The 17,752-nt window shown below is 41.3% G+C and overlaps 1 protein-coding gene across 14 annotated transcripts in view; it reads right to left on the reverse strand.

Moving 5' to 3' along the window:
• Positions 1-17,752, reverse strand: part of PBRM1 (polybromo 1) — a 55,779-nt gene that overhangs the window by 17,270 nt on the left and 20,757 nt on the right. For 13 of the 14 annotated variants that reach the window (XM_027891620.1, XM_027891621.1, XM_027891615.1 and 10 more), the window contains 13 exons: positions 14,048-14,189; positions 13,377-13,474; positions 11,091-11,367; positions 10,157-10,262; positions 8,354-8,996; positions 7,294-7,505; positions 6,339-6,524; positions 5,513-5,670; positions 4,670-4,936; positions 3,185-3,330; positions 2,722-2,879; positions 1,884-2,067; positions 476-686 (listed from right to left, as the gene is read on the reverse strand). In XM_027891620.1, the coding sequence (XP_027747421.1) occupies positions 476-686; positions 1,884-2,067; positions 2,722-2,879; positions 3,185-3,330; positions 4,670-4,936; positions 5,513-5,670; positions 6,339-6,524; positions 7,294-7,505; positions 8,354-8,996; positions 10,157-10,262; positions 11,091-11,367; positions 13,377-13,474; positions 14,048-14,189 (2,788 nt within the window). The remainder of the gene's footprint in view (positions 1-475; positions 687-1,883; positions 2,068-2,721; positions 2,880-3,184; positions 3,331-4,669; positions 4,937-5,512; positions 5,671-6,338; positions 6,525-7,293; positions 7,506-8,353; positions 8,997-10,156; positions 10,263-11,090; positions 11,368-13,376; positions 13,475-14,047; positions 14,190-17,752) is intronic. The other variant, XM_027891608.1, reaches the window with a different exon arrangement.

Consider the following 17,752-nt stretch of genomic DNA (forward strand, 5'->3'; position numbering starts at 1 on the left):
TTTTTTTCCATTTGAGGATGATGCACAGCATTTTCTAAAAATGCAGCAAACCCACAACACTCAAAATGCTGGGTTTTTTCGAAATTTAAGGAAAAGCTGAAAAATGGGCGTTAGGTCAATTAAGAATTACAACTAAACTCTTACATTCCAACTTAAATGTAAAGACCTGATACTTCTGTCACAGAAAAGCTACTAATTCAAAATAACATTAACATGTCAATTAAAAGTGTACCCTAAGCTTTCCTCAACTGAATGACTTCCTTTAAATATATTTTAATGGACTTCAATATTATCACCTGGATATCACATGGGATATGCCAGAGCTGCTTTGTAGACTTTATTCCACAGCTCATAAACCAAAGTATAAATCCATTCTGTGTACATGATAAAATGTTTCTTTTTTCTTTCTTCATTTGGATTGGGGAAAAAAACACAGAATATAAAGGTTTAAAGTTTCCTCAGGGAAAACCCTTACCTGGGGAGGAGTATAAGGCATTATATCCAGGTCACTGGCTAATGGGGCCTGAAGCTGAGGCATAGAAGGTGTTTCAGTCATATCACCTTCCTCTTCTCCCATCTCTTCCATGTCCTCATCACCTCCTTCCAACTCAGCAAACTTTGCTTCCAGTTGTTGAATCTTCTTTTCCAGGAGAGGAGATGGTTCCTTCTGAGGAACTATGGGTTTTCTGGAGGGTGGAGGAAGGAGGCAAAAAAGCAGCTGAGAACACACTCAGGCTTTACAGGAGAAAGCACGCATTTTTGAGGAGAAAACCAACTTTTCTTCATTTATCATTGAACAAAATGGAAACAATGGTGACTTGGGATGTGCCTGTCCTTCCTTTCAGAAATCACTGTGTCTATGGTGTTTTATTTCAGTCACTGGTTAGAAGGATTTATTTTATTTTTTTAAGAGTTAGAAATGGGTTTCAATGCAGCGAGTACTTGATTTCAGCAACAGAAGGCAGTAACATCACATCTTCCTCAGATTTTCCATTTTACTCAAGTAAATTAAAATTTATTATTTTTATTACTATGAGTATTCACCAACTGGAAAGCTATTTGTTACCCATAATGAGGACTTCAGTATTTTAATAGCATCCAAGGGCATTTATGAATCTAATAATGTAATGACTTTTTCTGAAATCAGAAGAAAACATCCAGTGGTATTAAGACCATGAAGAGACTGATGTTACCTGGACTTTTTCCCAAGAGTGTGATTAGTCAAAACTACTCTCCTACAACTATAACTTCTACTTATGTCCTGGGACAGGCTGGGATGGGGTTAATTCTCTGCACAGCAACCCATATGGGGCTGTGCTTTGCACTGGTGAGGTGACAGTGCTGATAACACATCACACTGTAATTACTGTTCAACAGTGCTGGCACATCAGGTCATGAAAAGATCTTTGCCTTTTCCCACTCTGCCCCCCCCCAGCAGGCTTGGGGTGGGCAATAATTTGGGAGCGGGAGCCAAAAAGGATATTCCATATCATAGGACATTGTGCTCAGGCATTAAAGCTGTGGGGAAGGAGGAAGATGGGGGCACATTCAGGGTTATGGTTTTTGTCTTTCCAAGCAACCATTGCAAATGCTGAGGCCCTGCTTTCCAGGAAACAGCTGAACATCTGCCTGCCAATGGAAAGTAGGGAATTAATTCCTTATTTCGCTGCTTTGTTCGTGCCTGTGGCTTTGCTTCACTTCTCAAACTGCCCCTAACTTGAGCCAGGAGTTTTCCCTCCTTTTGCCCTTCAGATTCTCTCCCCCACTGGCTGTGGGGAAGCCAGCAAGTGGCTGGGAGGGGAACTGAGCTGCCAAGCAGAGTCAGACCACCACGATTCAGAAGGGTGCTCAGGTGACCCCCTCATTCCCACCACGGTTTTTACCTAAAATAGTATATCTCATCATCTACAACTTTCGCAGAGAGGGAAAACCTCTTCAGCCCTTTGAATTTCTTCATCTGTTTGTCGCTCTCGTTGTAGCGGCTCTCGCAAAGAAAAACGTCGTTTTCCGAGATTTCTGTTGGTCTGCAGGAGAGGAAGTCTTTGAATGACAGAACGACACACTTTCCTGCAGAAATGAAAGAGCTGGGTAAGAAGGCAGCCACACTCGCAGACTTCCCATAAAAAAGGGGGAAATTCCAGGTTTTTTGTCTGTCCCGCAAGTCTGGAAGATTCCTGGTATTTGGTGCGACTATGGAAAATACACCCATCGACATTTTCATCAAATAATGCCATTCAAAAGAAAGCTTCAGCTACTTCATGCAGCTTTTGGGTTTTTTTAAAGCTCCAGAAAACCCCAGTGGTCTGGTACTACATTTATCACAGCATCAGAATTCCAAAACAAAGTACACACCATCACCTTCTCCAACAAACAAATTTTCAACTTCCTGCTCCTCCCTTCAACTTTCCAGGTAATATGTACTGGAATCATTACATTAATAAGCAAGACTAATGGAGTTTTCTGTTCTCTGGCTGCAGACAATGTTCATTTTGTCATCACATATGTAATTCCCTTACTGTAAGAAAGCTTCCTTAAAGAGAAAATTCTCACTACACGTTCCTAAGACAGGAATGTGCATTAGAAACCCACTGAATCTCTCATCCCTCTCTCTCCCTCAATATGAAAAAACCTACTTGGAATCAAGCCTGTGCATAGCTATCAATCACTTCAGATTGTGCAGGAAAGGGAGTGTCCATTGGATTTAAAGTTGGTAATAATTACCCAAAATGCAAGTCATTGGACAGGTCTCCTCCAAGTTACTCAAAAACACTTCCTTCTTGTAGAACATCTTGGTTGGTTCATGCTCAGTTTCCTCAGGGTGTATGAAGATTGGACCAAAGAAATACGCGGCTCCATCTCGCACCCACATCTTTTCAATCCTGGAAAGAAAGCAAAGCACTGACATAAATGAAAGGCCTTTCCTCCCAAATGAGACAGAAGTGGGGTGTTCAGGAAGGCTGGCAGTGGCAAATGAGAACAGAACAGCCTATTCCATCTGTACAACTGTAGCAGGTTTCTATTAGGCAGCTGAACTTCCACCTCAGTCTATTAAGAGCTTATAACACCACACTCCACTCACAAGGTATTTTTTTCCCCATCCTCTTTTATGCCTTTTGCAACCAGCCTGTCTTTGATCCAAGTTATTTTTACAGCCACAAAGTGCAAATAAAGAGGCTGCACCCACCTTCCCACTCGGGGCCGCACCAGCCCGTGGGATTTTATGAAGACGCAGTCCCCAACCTTCAGCCACATTTCGTTGTAGCAGAGTTGCTCGAAGTAATGGCAACCAGGTTCTCCATTGGACATTTCTACTGGAACATCTTCTTTCTCCTGCAGAAGAACAGGCATTTAGCAACTTGCAGAAGGAGGAAAACCAAGAGTTAATAAAAAGGTGCCTTGTGCTCATAAAAGGCTTTGCTCTTTTATGTTAACAACAGCACGAAAACAGAGCTGTACATGCAAAAGCCTTCAAATTTAACAATGAAACTGCAAAGCCAAAGACACTCTCCATGTCTGTCCCAACCCTTCCTGTTTCATAAAGCTGTCATTTTGCCAGAACAGCAATTTACAGGTCTTTTTTGTTGTAGTGCTTCACAGTTACCTGGCCAAGCCAAGCCTTGTCAGCTTACACTGATGGTTTAAAGCTCAGTAATGTGCATAAGGGGCAAGAACTGAGTATATGGCCAAGACAAAACACATAGAAATTTAATGGCTCAACTCTCATATGCAATAATAAGAACACCCCATGAATTGCTTGCGAATTTATACCATTTGCCCTATTTAATTTCCTACTTTTTGGGAACAACTCGCATTGTGCCTCATTTGATCTTTCAGCCTGGGTTTTTAGAAAGCCAGTGAAAGCTGTCTACCCATGGCATGGAAGGAAAATACCAAGAGATTTCATTCTCTCAGCAGAAGTATCTTTTCTCATGATGTGAATAAATATAATAACACTCACTAGGTGTCCAATTAAAGCCGACAATGTGTGTTCTCAGGTTCTGTTAGAAAACTCAATTTGAGGTCGATTTATTTTATGACTCTTATTTTTTTTCATGGTTCTAAATTTATTCCAGATAAAATTATTTCAATTTAATTGAATTTAATACCTTTACTTAAATTTAGTTGTTTTATTACTCTAAGTACAATAAATAAACCATTTTATCCAGTATGTTGGACAGAAATATTCTTAAGCATTTTGATAATACACTACTTAGTTATCAAGCACAAATAGGTCACAGACAACAGAATAGTATATATTACTTACTGCTGCCTAGCAGTAAGTAAAATACTGACTATTTTACTGAAATGCTACAGAATAAAGCATTTCAGCCTTGTCATGAACTAAAATCAAACTTTTAGTTCTACAGGTTCTTTATGCTTAAGACAAGATTTACACTAAAAGTGTAATTTTCTGAAGTGGTAAAAAAAGCAGAGCTGATGACAGGAAAGAGGCTGTCAAATCTAACAAATATGTACAGTTTATTTTCTGTTGAGTCTATTTATATTTTGTTCGTATTTATTTACCAATGTGTACAATGTGATTTATACCAGAACCACCATGTTTATTTATATGTGACTACGTCTAGACGCCGTGAAACCCAAATCACACTATTTTGTCACTCTTCATTCACCAGCACAATCAATGTTCCTCTTTATTATCCTTACGTACCTTTTCAAGGTGAATGACACTCTCTCCCGCCTTGCTGTCCTCCAGCGTTTCGCTGTGTTTCTCCTCATCCACTTTGTCTGGGTTAGCAAACACAGAAGCAACACGGACCACGGGCAGGGGCACGTCCCGAGGGACGAATCTGACCGAGCTGACGGGCATGGTCCACAGCTTGATCTTTTTGAAGGACTTTGTCTTGGCAGAGTAGCGGGACTCGCACACGTACACATCCTCATCCCGGAAGTTTTCAGGGCACAATTTAAAGTATTCCTGCACAGGGAAGAAAAAATATGAAAGATTTCAGCGATGCCCACGCCCCACAGGCACGCAGTGAACTCTCTCTCGTGTTTCCTGGTTTTTTTCTGTGCTTCTGTCAGCAACCTTTCTGCTGAGCTCTCTTCTTCTGGTTTGACATCTAAGTTTTATTAAAAATAACAAGAAATTCCAAACTTAAAGAAGAAGCTAAATTCAGTGCTGGCTGGCATGCGAGAAGAGTTAGGGCTTATTCATTTACCAAACTGTTGCATGAACAAGTACAAGATCTGGAGCCTGAAACCACCTTTAGGATATTTCTGAGCTTTGACTTGGAAAGAGGACACGATCACCAAGCTGGGGTGATCATAAACATACAGTTCTACAAACCAACCAGCTCAGGGAAACACCATCAGCTGGCTGAACTACGTATCTCATGAAAAAAAGGAAAAATACAAACAGCCCACAGGAGCAAATCCTATTTTATTTAAGTATTAGCAGAACATCTCTATGTCAAAGTGCCCATAGCCCTAAGACAAAATAGCAGAGAACATTATTATTTGCTTAAATAAACGAGTCTGAACAGTCTCTCACCTTGACAAACATGACCACACATTTGCCTAAAATTTTGTTAACAGGAACTTTATTGTAATAGTCACTTTTAAAAACTTCTTTCTCCAAGAATTTTCGTGTTGCGAGATGGAATGTTTCATTTGGTCGGTAAAACCAACAGCCATAGAGCCACTTCTCTCCTTTAAAATAGACAACAACAAAAAAAGATAGAAAGAAAAAAAATGTAAAATTACTTTCTCTAGTGCATTAGCAAGAAAGAACAGAAAGAACAGCTATAGCTTAATTAATTAATCAAATAGCCATGCAGTCATTTATATTGAGAGATCTCTGCTTTGAAACAGGACAATATTTATGAAACTTTTCAGGATTTAAGGAAAGTTTTTAGCTTAAAAAGCCTGCTAATTGTTTTTAACCCAGTAAAACCCAACTCAGAAAAATCAAGGAGGAATTGGTTGTTATTTATAAATCTTGACTTCCAGGCCTTGAAATGGCTTCAAAGTCTACACAACAATCACCTGATTATTTGAAGAACCATGGATCATTACAAAAAGTCCATCCCACTCTGAATCCCATCTCTGGGATGCTTACAATTTGAGGGCAGGTAGAAATAAACACCAAAAAAACCCCATGTGCTGATCCAAGAACTTTCTACTTGTAATATCCTTTGGAAAAAAGCCATTTGGAAACAAGAAAGATACTCACACAGCGTGTGAGTGCACACACATAGTCCTGCAAATAAAATAAATAACATCTACACAGAGGGGAAAGAAAAAAATCAAATGGGAAGCTTAAAATAGTACTAAGAAGTTTCAGCAGGCTGTTTTTCCCCCAGCAAAGACCCCCTTACCAGCTGAATCCTCCCAGAGCCGCTCGATGCAGACGATGTGGGGTTGCAGGTTGGTCTCTGCAGGCTCCACATACACATAATCCCCCACGTGGTACATGCTGTTCTTGAAGCTGCAGTCCTGGCTGTAGGTCCGATGCAAACTGGACAGCCCAGCTGAGCCAGAGGAGTCTTCACTCTTTTCAGCTTCTTGTTTGGAGAAGGGAAGAACAGGTGTTAGCACTGCCACCTTCCCACAGCAGCTGGAATTCCCCGTGTGGAGGCTGGAGCAGCCAGGGTTTATTGCTGCCGACAGGGGTGTTGTGTGGGAGGGTGAGCCATGATAGAAGGATAATTCAAGGACAAAGAGCTAACAGCTCTGCTGCCATCTGTGGAAAGGGGCAACAGGAGGGCTTTACTCATCCCCTTAGATTTGCTCCACAGGAACAGCCAGGAAGTGTGGGATACAAAGGGACTGTGGGATACAAAGGAACTGTGGGATACAAAGGACCTTTGCAGTAGGTTTCTTGCCCTACAAAATAGCGCCAAGCCCCTTCATCTTCACCCTCACAGCAGTCAAATAAAAACACAAATTATTGCTTAAATACCACTTCTTTAGAGGGCTAAAAGCACATGATCATGGACAACACAATCAGCACAAGGTCAGCTGGAACCATCAGTGCTAAGTTTATTGTCAGCAGAAAGCTAAAGCAAAAACCTATTGTTTTCTTTTCTACTGTCCTTGAAATAAGAACACAGGCACTCCAATGCATTCTGATTAAAGAGTTTACATGGGGTTAGTATCTACCTCCATCTCTTTCTTGTGGCTGATAAGGATCAAAATAAATCTCTTGGTGGACAACCAGACTATTGAGGCCCCTTCAGCAGGCAAAGCTGCAGCAACAGCAGAGCCCACACCATGGCCATAGATCCATTTTTCAATTAATATATTTAAAATTATTGAAAAGGAAGCAGCTACCTCTCTTCTCCTCCTCCCTTTTGAGCTTATCCTCCTCTATTTCTTTGGGCAGCTTCTCCTTCTTTTCCTTTTCTACATCGTTGTGAAGATGCTTAGTGGTGTAGCTGAGAGCAGGTGACAGAAGAATCTCTCCATTCTTACACAGCTCATCTCGAATTTTAATAAAGAACTGCTGAAGTTCAACTGCATCCTCATAAATCTCCGAATCAGTCCTGTACAAACACATGGAAATCAGGGCAAAAACAGTTTGTGCAGAGTCAAACAGGAGCCTGAACACTCCCATCAACTGCCACACTGAGTGATCAATCTAAAGAAAGCTTCACTCTGCCAACAGGTTTCTGTGTTTACACATAATAAGCAGCAGCAGAGACTGACAAGTCAAGCATCAATTGCTACTCTGCTGTCAGTTTTCATTATAGTTTACCCAAAACAATATCTTTGTAAACACTAGCCCTGAAACACCAGGAAAATCAAAGGTGTGACCAAGATTACTTTGCCACTGGACCTCAACAATCTGTTGACTTCTGAAAAATTGAGTAATAACAGAATTATTAAAAACTGACTTATTTTAATTACCCATCCTCCCATTAGTAGATGCTTTAATGCAATTTTAGTCACATTTAATGGTGGTGTCTCACCTGTACACCCCCAAATGTGCTACCAAATTCCAATAAAACACTGCAAGAAGTTGCAAGTTTTTGCACAGTTTTACCATAACTCATGTAAGTGTGATTGCTCCAAAAGAATAATTCACTAGTCAAGCAGTCAGTGAACAGCTCCTCTTCCTCATTTTTCAATCTGAAAGTTAGCAGGAACCTGTTTTTTGTGCAGTGTTCCTTCAGAAGACTAGTGACAAAATTGTCTCCTGGCAGACACCTAACTTCGTTTTTAAATGAAAGCAAATGTTCCACTGAAGACCTGACAGAACTTTTGAGATTTAGTCTTCCAAACACCCATATCAAAGAAAGTGAACACCTTAAAAAACTTCAGCCTCTGTCTAACATTAACAGGCAAAACTCACGTGATAAAGGATACCCCAAAAAAATAAGGGTTTGCTCACCTATTCATTCTCCTTGCTCTCTCCAGGACCTCAAACATATTCTCCTGGAACAAATCCAATCTCCTATAGCGATTATTTTCAACATTTTTTCGGATAATATCAAAAGTCAGGGGAGGTTTATTTGGGAAGCTGGGATCCACAGCAGGAATCTCAGCTAAGGAGTCGCTGTAGCATCTGCCCTCATCATCCTGGTGGCTCATAACAGATACAAAAAGGTTGTGGATGAGTTCTTGAATTAGCAAAGTGACATTGGGCACATGAGAATCCTCATCTCCTTCTATTTCTCTCCGAGTTTCAAGCAGAACTTTGTGCAGGACCAGGGCATCTTTGTAGATCAAAGACTCGGGCTCGTTGTACGTGCAGGCGTTGTTGAACATCATCACGAAGTCCTCCACCATGGAGTCGATATCCTGGTACTTATTTGCCATCATGTGGCTCCTGATCTTTTCCATGTCCACGGGTTTTTTGATGGTCACGTAATAGTCCGGGAGCTCGGAGCGGGAGGGCAGCCTGAGGAAGATGGCGCTGAGGCGCCGGCCGCGCTTGTCCGTGTAGTTCTTCACCGCCTCGTACACCTCGTTCAGCTTCTGCTGCATGGGAGTCATGTACTTCGATTTTTTGGGAGAAATGCCACTTTTTCTACCTAACATGAGCAAATAGAAATAAAATAAAAAAAAAATAAAATTACAGAACGGAGAACTTGGACACTTCTTCGTGCATCTCCTTTCCGCTGGAGAATCGCTTATTGAAGAAACCCTTCATGGTATGAACAACGTATTAATATTGGTTTTAAATGTTATTTTTGGCAAACACAGAATGATATGCCACCCACACCATATGGGGTCTACCTGGCAAACGCCTCTTCAGCACGGAAAACAGCTTTTCCTACCTGATGTTATTAACAAACTCCTCTAAACTCAAGTTTGGTCTTACCAGCCCTCCAGGAATTTCTCTCTACAGATGTTAAAAAGTCCAGTCATCACAAGGGGTTTGCTATCACTAAAATTAGGTATTCTAAATATTATCAGATTCCTTCATGGCACGTTTGTGCCAAATTACAGAGGATTATTGTAGGTACAATGTAAAATTAAGCCTCCCATGGGATTACCAATCAGATTAGCTTTCTGATGAATTCTGGATCTCCCTGCACAGACTGCCTGTGAGTTCTCTACACCTGTACCTTACTTTAGAGCTGCACATTTAATTTTTAAGAGGACTGTGTGCAGTTACTTTCTTTAAGCCTTTCTGTGCAGTCCTACCCTTCTCAGGTTGCTAAATTGTGAATACCTATGAAAGGGACCTAAGATTTGAGCAGTAACAAATCTCATTATTAAGGGCAACAGCTCTAAGAACTGACACGGGAAACTTCAATTCCGTGTTTTTCATGGCTTTCAATAATATTCCAAATAAAGCTCACCCCTTTTTATCATTCTGTGGAAATCCCAGACATTTAACCAGGGAAATTGAGCTTTGCTCAGTTTGAGAAGCACCTGACTTGTGAGCCATGCCTGTAGTCATTCTGAGTGCTAATGAAGTGTGACTGAGCACACAATGCACCATCTAACATTTGGGTAACACTGCATGACTAAATCCCACCCTTTCCAGCCATTCCTCAGAACACACTACACGCACCAACTTCATTCCATTTCCTATGCAGATCAACACACCATTGCTGTCATAAGTTTGAAAATATAACTCTACTTTGCAGGTGCAGCACGTGTTCATTGAAAAAGGAAGATCTGTTCATCTGTGTGGTTTCTGAAGTGTCGAAATGAGACAAAGCAGTGCACAAGGTTTTCTTACTTAGCTTTAGTTTAGGGGATGCCACGTCATCATCTTCAGCCAAAGGTCCCAGCTCTTTCCTTTTCTCTTTAAGGATCTTTTCCAGCATATGGGCATCATTGTACACCTATTAATCAGTAAAGTAATCAGAAACCAACCAAAACAAGGTGTACTGTGTTTAGACTAGTTTAGAACTAGAAACATTTAAATGTTAAGTCTGGAAAAGCTGAAAGCAAAACTGAGTATTTTATTCAAGGTGTACATTTGAGAAATAAGCCCTGCTTTTTAACTGACTTATGTAGGTAAGTAGAACCGATGAACACCATCTAAATCAGGGAGCTAAAATTCTTGAATAAATTATCCAATTCAGCTGCATTTCTATTCCAAAGACTACAAAATGGCAGGGTGCAGCTGTCCTACAAACTTCCTCATCAAGCCCAAGAGCAATCAAAGACCTCTTGAACTACTGTGATTCCCTCAAGATACAAAGGACCAGAACAATCCTCCTGGGTCTTCCAATCCAATTCCAGAGAAGGCAACCTCACCATAAAGTCCTGTACAGCACCAGCTCCTGTTCCTCACTAGAAACAGATTTTCCTTAGATTCCCTACCACCACCCTGTTCCACAACACCACACCTGCTGCCTGAGAAACATCACAATCCAGACACAGCCTACAATATATCTGCAAATGAAAACCATATTCCTTTCAGGCCCATTTTGCTGGGGTAAACAAATCAGCTCTTCTAGTCTGACCTCCCACACCCTCCACACCCATGAAAACACAGCTGGCTTCTTTCTAAGACCTCCCCTCCCAGAGGTCCCGAGAGCTTCTATTTTAGTTCAGTAATCGATTCCAACACATAATGTGAGTAACAGTCAAAGCTAAACCATCCTAATGTGACTTCTACATCTGCAGAGGAGCAGAGAGGTGTGAGGGCTGAGCCCAGGCAGTACCTGGGAGCCCTCCTCGTTGTAATGCCTCGCGTTGCGGAACATGAGCTTCATGTCCTCGATCATGGCCTCCTCCGCCGCGTACTTGTCGTTGCGGATGTTGTGCTCGATCATCTTCAGGTCCATTGGCTCCAGGATGATTTTGTAATAGTCTGGATAGTCCTTTTTGGATGGCTTGACCATAAACAGGTCACAGAGCCGCCTGCCCGTGCCCGGCTCTCGCGCTTCCAGCACCGCGTTGTACAAGATCTTCATCCGCTGCTTTCGGATGTTCTTCTTACTGTGAGGTCAAGGAGGGGGACGAAAGGGAAAAGAATAAATGTCAGAGGCTCTTCTCCTCCCTTCCAGCATTCATATCAAAATGACACTGTCCTCTGCCATGAAAAAACAGCCTGAAGGACCTAAACACACACACAAGAAGTTCAACAAGAATTTGCAAACAGTGACAGCGTCACAATCATCAGGCTGTACAGGAACAGGAAACTACTGCCAATTACGATTTTTCTCTCATTGACCCTCAGGGTTCTACAGAATAAAGCAGATCTCTTGTTTTCAGAAGTGCAAAGGCCAAAAGAAGCTCTAAAGCACTTTCCAGCTGCAGAGAAAACAGACCAGTCAGGAGCAGGCACCTGAATCCAAGACCTCAAGATCCAGAGCAAACAGGGAAAAAAATCCTCCAGCCAGTATCTTCACAACTACCTCTGCTGAATACAGAATATCAAAGACTTGAGCTATTTTTTCTCAGGGTAATTCTGTACCTTCTTCAGTATCAGATAAAAGAAAAAAAGGACATCAAGAATGTAGCAAAAGGAATTACTTAAATATCTATCAACCCTAGACAAATGAAGTTAGAAGTCAGCAAAGCTCATCAAAATTCAAAATTTATCTTTTATAGGTTAAAGACTTATTTTTTCTGCATTAATGTCACTGCTGTAAAATGCTGCTTAGCAGCAGATGAGCAATGCCAGAACACAGACATGCTGCCAAATTCCCCAGTTTAACATGTTTCCAAGTTTTAACATTCGGTTCCACAGAAGCAGGTAAAGCAAAACCCAAGCAGAAACACGAAAAGGCCTGCCAATAACTCAAGATTCAGGTCATGCATCTGACACATAAAAGGGGACATTCAAAGAACTTTCTTCTGTGCAACTGTTATTTTCCCAATGGGGTGAATTTTGCATGGGGTATTAGTTTCCTTTTTCAGCAACACTTTGGAATTCCCTGCAGTGCTTCCCTTGTGCCATGAGCAGCATTTACAATCTTCCTTTCCTTCCTACCATTCAGCAAGTGAAATGGATAACGAGTATTGAACTGACAACATCAAAAGCATTTCCAGGTTCTCTTCAGACATTATTTTGATTTCCCTTTACCTGTGAACACAACTTTTTTTCTCTTTTACTGTTCACAGATGACAAGGCCTGACAGATTTTTTTCTTTCAAGCATTTCAGTATTGCCTCACCCCAGCTGATCAAAAGCAACATGGGGTTAAAAGGACACCAAGGGCAACGTGACTTGCTTGATTAGGTAAATACTTCTCTTTGAGCCCAAAGATCACAAACCCAGCAATTTTTCCAATTTGTTCCTTCCTGATTCCTTGGTACTGTGGTCTGTCTTACCTTTCCACTACACTTCTTCTTCCCAGCATCTCTAGACTCTACCACCTCCCAAATCATGTTCCCATTTTCTCTCTGCAGATTTTCCATGAGTGTACATTGCTGCTCTTACTTGATTGTTCCTCAGCGACTCTTTGCTGATGCTCTGTTTCATTCCCTTCCTCCCCCCACAACTGCTGATACTTTGACAAAACAAATGAAAGCAGAAATATTTGCAGAGCAATAGTCTAAACTTAAAAAAAGTATTCAACTACGGTTTTAACTTTAATTATATTCCAAAATTGCCACCCAAACTACATAAATAGTCATACAGTGGAGAAGCAGTAGAATAGAAGCAGTAAGTGCTAACAACCTCTGAAGATATTCCACTCACCAGACTAAAAAAACACCACCAAAAGCCCAAATAAAAATTCTGAAATCCACTGACAGATTCACCTAACTCAGTGTAACTAGTGTCCATGCCATTTACTGAAGTGATGGTGACAATTTTCAGCTAATAGGCCAAAATAGGATAACAGAGTCAGAAAATAGTTTTAATTAGAATCAACACTTAATTAAAAGTTTCTCAAAATTACAAATCCTTACACAAAAGGTAAAAACCACAGCTCAGTATTTTCTTTAGCAAATAAAAGCTGCAGTGATGTCATGGTCTGCAGGAACTACAGGAGCACAAACCTTTTCCTTTTTGAGCTTCCAGTGTCAGATGTAGCTGAAGAAATCATACTGTCCCCATCCTCAATGTCATCTCTCCGAGCGAGCTCCTTCTTCTTTGCCTGAAAAAAACCCAAAGCCTTGAGGCCAAACTCACTGCTGGACACTTGCAGAGCAGCGTCAAACATCCGAACAGGGCAGATGCACAAAGACAGATGCAACAGGTTCTGAGACTAAGCCAGCAGCCAAATATTTCCAGTGATTTATTTAAGGGAAGTTGGCTGACATAAAATAGCAGTACAGCTCTTTCTAACTGTCAGAACAACTTTTGAGGAATCAATTTGCAAACAGTGCCATTTCAGACTGCAGCACTCAGCTGGAACCCTTAATGAAATCTGAAGGGCTTTAGCATCATCCAATTACACGCAAATACTAAAATAACCCCCACATGATCAATTTTCTCTCGACTTAATGGGGTTAAGAGTCATAGGAAAGAATAAACTGACCAGCAGAAATCACAGGAGGCAGCAGGTGTGCTGAACAAAACTCACTCCAGGATTCTCTTCATTCCCACACCTCCCCCTCAGCAAGAAAATACTCCTGCAAGCACAGGTCTAGCTAAAAATTAGTTTGGAAAAATATTCATTAGAGAAATTAACAGACATGTGAAGTTCTATCCTTTTGACTCCCCATACCTGCATAACCTGCTGCATTTTCAGGACTCTTTTATAGATGGCAGAATTGGGAACATTGTAGCGCTTGGCATTTTCAAACATCAAATTCAGATCAGCCTCCAGCTGATCTAAAGTTTCATATTCATGGTTCTTCAGCTTGGTCCTGCCAAAGAGAAACACCAATCAGATATTTCACAAGTTACACAGTACAAAACAGTTTTTTAACTTATTCATTTTCACAACAAATCAATACCCAAAGAGCTCCAATTACAGGAACGTGTTTTTCCTGATGTTCCAGTAACATCTTCCAATTCAACTACATCAGGGGAACACATCTCCCCCTAAAGGATGGTTTCAGTGATTTTGGAAGTTGTGGAGATTGAAGGCTTGTTTTCATACTCAGGTGAGATGTTACAGATGAGGCAGCAGCACAACCTGCTGGGACCACTCCAGTACCCTCAGCCCTGTCCTGAGGCCCTGGGTACGATGCCAGGTCAGCTCAGCACGGACACAAACACCACATCAATCCCACTCACGTTCAGGGAGACCCAAAAGTGTCCAGCACCTCTCATGTTACCCCCTCCAATTTTTCCCTTCTCTTAAAAGAGCTCCTGGTTGTTGACTGGTGCAACTTGCAAAGTGTACATCATGTGAAAACAGTTAGAAGAGCACTAACAACAACAAAAAAGTCAGTTTTCATATGCTAAACACAGGAACCAGTGCACAGTTTGCCAAAATCTTAATGTGTTTTCTTGTATTTCCTTGCATATGTGCTGGAAGTTCTTTTTTTAAACCTTCCAACGCTTCACTGCACACAGCAGAAAATATTAATCTACAACAACACAAACCCCAAAGCCCACTCATCCTCCTCCACAGCTCCCTCTCCCCCTGCCTGCCTGGCACATCCACCACTTACACACCTTCAGACCCACTCTGGGTTCCACAGCACCTGGCTGAAGGTGAACCTGCCTGATGGAGCATCATCACATCATCACCACCACAACACCAATTTAATACAAAATCTTTTAGTCCCAAGCTTGTGTCTCCCAGTGTTTGTTTATCCCAACAATCAAGGTGCAGGCCAGCTGACTGTAAACAAACCACCTGCAATCACAGCTGTGCTCATCAGAGGCTCCACAACTAAAGGAAAAATCCAGACTAAAAAATCCATATGGTTTGGAAGGACTGACAACTGCCAACCACAGCTGTGAAGAATGAAAAATGCCCAGGACAGGATCATTTCTGTGCCTGTCTGTCTGCAAAGAACCTCCTCCCTCACTATCCCCTTCACTGCATCAGCAAACAACAGGATGATTAATGAAGAGGGTTATTCACAGAAGTGCTTTGAACAGATTTAATTCCACTCAAACTCCAGTATTGTGACTTTTCTGGAATCAGAGTATAAAATGCAGCTTCAAAATTAATTTTTAACGACCCATCTGACCAATCTTGGAAGGAAAGGATTTTATAAACTTCGCTTTAGTCACCAAAGTGAGGTTAAAATTAACCAAATAGGTCTACAGAAAGTCACTGCCAACATAATGCAAATTAAATTTATATACTAGAAACTATGAGAAATTTCTGACAAATGATTGACAGTGACATAACTGTACCTCAAAACATGACTAAAACTTGGAACAATAACCTTTTAAATGAAATTATGTTTGCGAAGACAGTTTAAAAGGTAGGCTACAGTTTCATAAGGCCACTAAGCCCAGAACAACACTGGCATAACATTTAATTTGGTCAAAATCAGAAGAGTAATTAAAAAAAAAAAAAAAAAGTAGTAAGCTGGCACTCATCTCCCTAAAAGGCCTGTTGGAAACTCCTCAGCCCTTCCAGGTGGAATATCTGAAAGAACTGATGATGAGAGAGATGCTCTCTCCACTTAATCAAAAGATGCATCTTATTAGACACACACTGTGCCTAAAAATTTCCTACAGAAACAATTCAAATCATGGCTAAAAACAGTTATGTAACTCATTTTCTTTTCTTCAGAAATTGTGGAGTGCTGGTCCTGCTTCTTCAGGGAACATTAACAAAGAATGTGTGGGATGAAAAAAGGCATTTGACAAATGTCCTGCTGAGGATGACAGTCTTATAAATAGACTGGGAACATTGTTTACTTGAACCTGTGATGTTGTAAAGGCCTTTTGTACAATAGGCACTGAAAGTACTTGTTAAGGTGGGAAAACTGGATATGCAGACAGAAGATTTAAAATTATGCAATAGTCAACAAATATTAAGTGACAAAAGGAATGAAAGAACTGCAAAATTTCAGATATAGTGAAAAATTACAGTGTATTCTAAATACTAGAGACATCATTGTCTCTGTAGAGAACATTTTTCTGATTGGCTCATTCATAAATTAAGCAAACAGAAATACAGAAGTTCTCTATAAACCCTCCAGACTTTAACCCAGGCAGCAGCTCCATTACTTCAAGGTAAGTTCCACTCCTTCCTTTACCATCTTACTAAAACTGGATAAATTAAATGGCAAAATATGTTTGACCAGGTGATGACATTCACTATAAGCTCTACTCAAGTAATTAATAACTAATTAATAACTAATCCAAAAGCAAAAAGAACCCCCAACGAATCTCACCTTTTTGGAAGAACCTCAGCACACCCCAGTGCAGGGTAATGTACCATTTACATTCCTGTGTGGCAGATCATTAATCAAAAAGTGGCACATTCATTAGGAATATGCATTTTAATGCCCCAGACAGCAGATGTCACACAAACCCAACCGTGTTTCACACTGGATCCCTGCACATTTTTAAACCACAACTATAACCCCGGTTTTCCGGAGCACAAGACACCAGGATGTGCCAATGAATGTACCAATTCCTCCCTGGCACACCTTCCTCCTCTGCTATAAAAGAGCCCGACCCACCTGCCTTAGGGATAGCACTTCCTAATGCTGTAAAATCTAACAAGGAGCACAGTTCCCGTGTCCTGGGTACTGAACACATTCCCCTGCATCATTTCCCAACTATTCCTGTGGTTATTTGTCATTTCAGAATGACTTTTCCCCGGCAAAGTGTTTGCAAAGTGACCTCCACACCAGGCACTTTTACCACATGTAAAAGTCATGGCCTTCCCAGCTTCCTGCCTTTCTTTTTAAGTAGGATTTTCTTGCCCTGTTTGAGGCAGGAATTCTCACCAGTGTGTGAAGGGAATGAAGAGGGAGCCAGGCTCACCTCAGCTGTGCCCACTGACTGGGCAAGAGGTGAGAGGAACAAATGGAAACATTGGAAATCTCAGCTGAACACAAGTGGGTTTTACTATCAGGGTGGAGGATGTGGAGCCTCCACCTGTGGAGACACCCAGAACCTCACTGGGCACCCAGCTCTGGGTGACTCAGCCACAGCTGGGTGCTCTCCCTTCCAGCCTCTGCTATTCTGGGACTCTGTAAAGAGCAAGTCAGGAGGAAATTAGGAAACAACTAAAGCCATCAGCAGGACTCCCTCCCATATCCAGGAAGAACAGCTGGGGATCAGCACTCAGCTCAAACGACCGAGGTTCACAACACTCCTGAAGAGACTGAGAGGCTGGGATAGGTCAAATGTACACCTCATTAAACCAAAACATACTCACATGCTCCCTCTGGAAATTATGTATTATTTTTAAGTCTTTTCCCTGCATTTATCACACACAAAACCCCCTGAAATCCATGACTAGCTGTAAAATTTGCAGCAGCCACACATTTCCCAGCTTACTCTG

This window comes from Empidonax traillii, unplaced genomic scaffold, assembly GCF_003031625.1.
Source record: "Empidonax traillii isolate 1590-97213 ecotype Southwest subspecies unplaced genomic scaffold, ASM303162v1 scaffold323:size719838, whole genome shotgun sequence".
NCBI lineage: Eukaryota > Metazoa > Chordata > Aves > Passeriformes > Tyrannidae > Empidonax > Empidonax traillii.